Below are 3,951 nucleotides of genomic sequence, written 5' to 3'. Positions count from 1 at the left end.
AAAAGCAATCTGTTTCATAAGTTATTTTAACTCTGTGATTTTTTTAATTCTACTTAAAAAACCAGCCAAGAATTCGGAATCACATAGACATTGCATTGAATTTTTGAATTTTTGCCGGTGACTCCGTCAATTTGTGGGTTCAGCCGTTTCATCCACCCCAAAATGTGATCAAAGGATTAATTCTCCATTACTAGGTCTTTATTCGTCCCTCTACGCTTCTGCAAGGCACTGGAAAGAGTATGAGAGTAAGTAGAAGGGTCAAAATTAAAGGAATTCTGAAAATTACTTGCAGATGAGAAGCTAATCTCTCAGGGTCTTCAACAGCGCTGATCCAGCGATTCCACACTAAATTACAGCGTCAGCAAACAGCATAAAAGATTTAACCTCGTCCCTATGATCGCGCCTGTCTCTATCTTCCAAGAAGTCGCTGTCATAAAAGACTTACCCTCGTCCCCATGATCGCGCCGGTCTCTATCGTCCGAGAACTCATTGTCATCATTGCCTTCACTGTAACAACAACATTCACGCTTCAGCTATGATCTCTGAAGATTTTGTCAACAAATGAGACAATAACTAACTGATGTACACTAGCACTGTAGACAATTTAGCCATTCTGGGGCCTCTCCATTCTGGAGTTCAATTTAGTTCCGATAAGGAGAATAAAGTTATAAACATTATTTCTTTAAGCCAAAAAAATTATTAAATAATTTTATATTTAAATATAATCAGGTAAATAAATTTATATTTAAATATAGTTTTAACAAACTGAGAAAAAAATAATTCTCACCTATATATTAAATTAAGATTCAATTAATTAAAAATATCTTGATTTAACAATTTCTTTAAAAATAAAATAATCTCAACAACTTTACCTCAAAATGACAAAAACAATATAATAATAATCAGAATATATGATTACACCTAAAACAAATATGAATTGATAATATTAACCTTTATCATACCAAAAAAACAAGTATGAATTAATAATATTAACATATCATAACATGACCAATGGGATAATATTAACCTTTATCATACCAAAAAAACAAGTATGAATTAATAATATTAACATTTATCATACCAAGGGTTTGCCACTTTATTTAAATGACTAAAAGTGTCAATACATTTTTTTTTTTTAACTGAAACAATTATGTTTTATTGATAGATAACAGGTTGGGCAGAGCTTAATCAACCATTACAGTATTCAGAATTTACATTGACTTTCTTTCTGCTTAAGGGATGATATCCATGGTCGTTGTTTCTGCATTTATGCTGATCATTCCTCCCTGTAAAGTGCATCCAATATTCGCCAATCTGTCTGCTTCCTTGTTTAATCCTCTGAGGATGTGGAAAAATTGGACTGATTGAAATTCTTTCAGTATTTTGGTCACTCTTGAAAGTTGTTTGTTTAGCACCGGGTCCTTGAGTCTTTTCTTGTCTACCATCGTTTTAATCAGCAGTTCAGAGTCACCAAAGATTAGAATTTCTTCTGGATTTCCTTTTCTGGCCATTTGGCAGGCTTTCAAAAGGCTGAGAATTTCAGCTTGATTGTTGGTTTTCATTCCAAGACCCCAACTGAAGTCTTCTTTTTTCCCGTCTTGGAAGAATATCGCTCCTCCTGCTCCGGACCTCCCTGGATTGCCTTTTGAGGCTCCATCGAAAAAAATGGTGCACTTGGCCTGTGATTTCCACCATTGCTGGAAGCTGTCCTCTGATTCTCGAATCTGCCATTTTCCTTTGTGCATTGAGCGATTGGGTGCTGGTAGGTTAGCCTTTCCTGTATAAGCATCCAACCACACCCTCTCTTCGGTTCGCAAGGAGTTTTCGTCTTTGACATAGGAGTGGTTCAATGTTTCCAAGAGGAGGTTCTTTGCCTATTCCGCCACTTTTGCTGCGGGCAATTCTGTGTTGTTAAATATTGTTTCATTCCGAGCTAACCAAAGTTTCCAGCAAACATACTTTGGTACAACTATCCACACCTTTTGCCAAAGTGAGTTGCTGACTATGCTGTAGGGATATCTGTCATTCCAAGAGGAGAACATGGTGTCAATCGTGTTTTGAGTTGGAGGAGGCACACTCAGCCCGGTGAGAAAGAAGGACCAGACCGCCTTTGCAAATTCGCAGGCTAAAAACAGATGATTTGTTGTTTCCGAGTCTCTTTTGCAGAGGACGCATCTATGTGGTCCAGCTATGTTCCTTTTACACAAATTATCTCCTGTCAAAATTTTGTTGTGGAACAATGTCCAAAAAAAGAAGTTGATTTTGGGTATGCCGAAGCTGTCCCAATTCTGCTTCCACACGGATTCTGGGTGTGGTGAATCCTTTTTGCTCTGCATCTGATAATATCCTTGGCTAGCTGTGTATTCCCCAGTCTTACCCGAGCCCAAACATCTTCGTCTTCTTTGTGAACTGGGGCAAAATCAGAGATTGTGGCTTGAAGAGCGTCTAATTGAGCGTTTAAATGTTCTGGAATTCTGAGGAAAGTCCAACATCGCCAGTTCCATTTTCTGTCCCAACTGGAGATATCCTCTATTTTCCTTATACCTTTAGACTGTAGCCAGACTCTTACTTCTGCAATCTCGTGGTTTTCTGCTAGAGGGCAATGTCCCATAACACTGTCTCTCCAGAGCTTTGTATTTTACCATTACCAGTGATTCGATACAAGTGGGATCTGAAAAAGTCGATGCTTCTGTTACACAGCTTCCAGACCTGCGTTCCTTTTGGGGATTTCTCCATATTGTATGTTTTTAATGACTGATTATTTAGGTATTTTAGTTTGAAGATCTGGCTCACTGGATGAGACGGCTCTGTGTGGAGCTGCCATAACAGCTTACAGCCCAAAGCTAAATTTGCGTGGACTGGGTCGCGGATTTGAAGTCCACCTTCTGCCAGCGGGCGTTTCACCATATCCCAGCTTACTAAATGAAATCTATTTGCATTTCCTCTCCCACCGTTCCATAAGAAATTGCGCATGAGTCTGGAAATTTGATCTGAAATATGTTTTGGAGCCAGCATGAGAGACGCTTGGAACGTGGGTAGAGCAAAGAGGACTGATTTGATGAGTGTCAGTTTGCCCCCTGTGGTTAGCCAAAAGCCTCCCCACGCAGTGATCTTCCTTTTGAATTTTGAGATAACTTCCTCCCACAGTTGATTCCTGTTGGATCCCAGTGTTATTGGAAGACCCAGATATTTTATTTTTTCCCAATCTGCATGTCCTGTGTACCCCAACTCGTTTGCAATTGTCTCAATCTTGTGTTGCTCTGTGTTCCACCCATACACGACACTTTTCCTCTCACTTACCAGTGCTCCTGATATGCTGCAATATTTCTGAAGTATGATTTTGAAGGATTTAGCTATTCTTGGAGAGGCCCCTCCAAGCAATAGTGAATCATCGGTGAAAAGGGCATGATTCACCGGGTCTATGCCTTTCACAATTCTGATCCCTGGTAGACACCCCTTTTTTTTTTCCAGGGTCAGTTTTCTGCTCAGGGAATCTGCCATCAGAATGTAGAGAAATGGAGAGAGGGGTCAGCCCTGTCTCAAGCCCCTGGTGGCCATAAAGAAGTTAGCAGGTCTACTGTTTATCATGGGCGCAATCCAAATCTTCTCCAGGCATGCCTTGATAAGATTAATGAAGTCCTGACTGAAGCCAAATGATGAGAGTACCCTGTACAAATAAGAACGATTCACTCTGTCAAATGCATTACACATATCAAGTTTTATGAGCATACCTTGTTCTTTGCATGTGTGGCTGGAGTGTAGAGCTTCCTGGACTTGAAAGACATTGTCCAAAATGTGTCTTCCTTTCACAAATCCCCCTTGGGTAGGAGATACTAATTTTTGCAGAAGGGGTTTGATTCTATTTGCCAATAATTTGGCCACAATCTTATAGGACGAGTTACATAGGGAGATTGGCCTGTATCTGTTAAAAGAGCTTGGGCTTGCTTCCTT

At 39.7% G+C, this 3,951-nt stretch overlaps 1 protein-coding gene across 1 annotated transcript; it reads right to left on the bottom strand.

Annotated features, from left to right (window-relative positions):
• Window positions 1–2,592: 2,592 nt before the first annotated feature.
• On the bottom strand, window positions 2,593–3,501 carry LOC149234350 (uncharacterized). The gene has a single exon (XM_089368247.1). It carries the CDS (start codon window positions 3,499–3,501, stop codon window positions 2,593–2,595), a length of 909 nt encoding a protein of 302 aa, XP_089224373.1.
• Between the last annotated feature and the right edge of the window lie 450 nt (window positions 3,502–3,951).

This window comes from Pinus tabuliformis, chromosome 8 (assembly GCF_031772625.1).
Source record: "Pinus tabuliformis cultivar Carrire ecotype Pingquan chromosome 8, CPIR1, whole genome shotgun sequence".
NCBI lineage: Eukaryota > Viridiplantae > Streptophyta > Pinopsida > Pinales > Pinaceae > Pinus > Pinus tabuliformis.
The sequence above is the reverse complement of the archived record's forward strand: the minus strand, read 5'-3'. Positions and strand labels throughout refer to the sequence as shown.

Excerpts from the sequence above, each read along its gene's own strand:
- LOC149234350 (XM_089368247.1), bottom strand. The coding sequence starts at position 3,501 with ATGGCAGATTCCCTGAGCAGAAAACTGACCCTGGAAAAAAAAAAGGGG.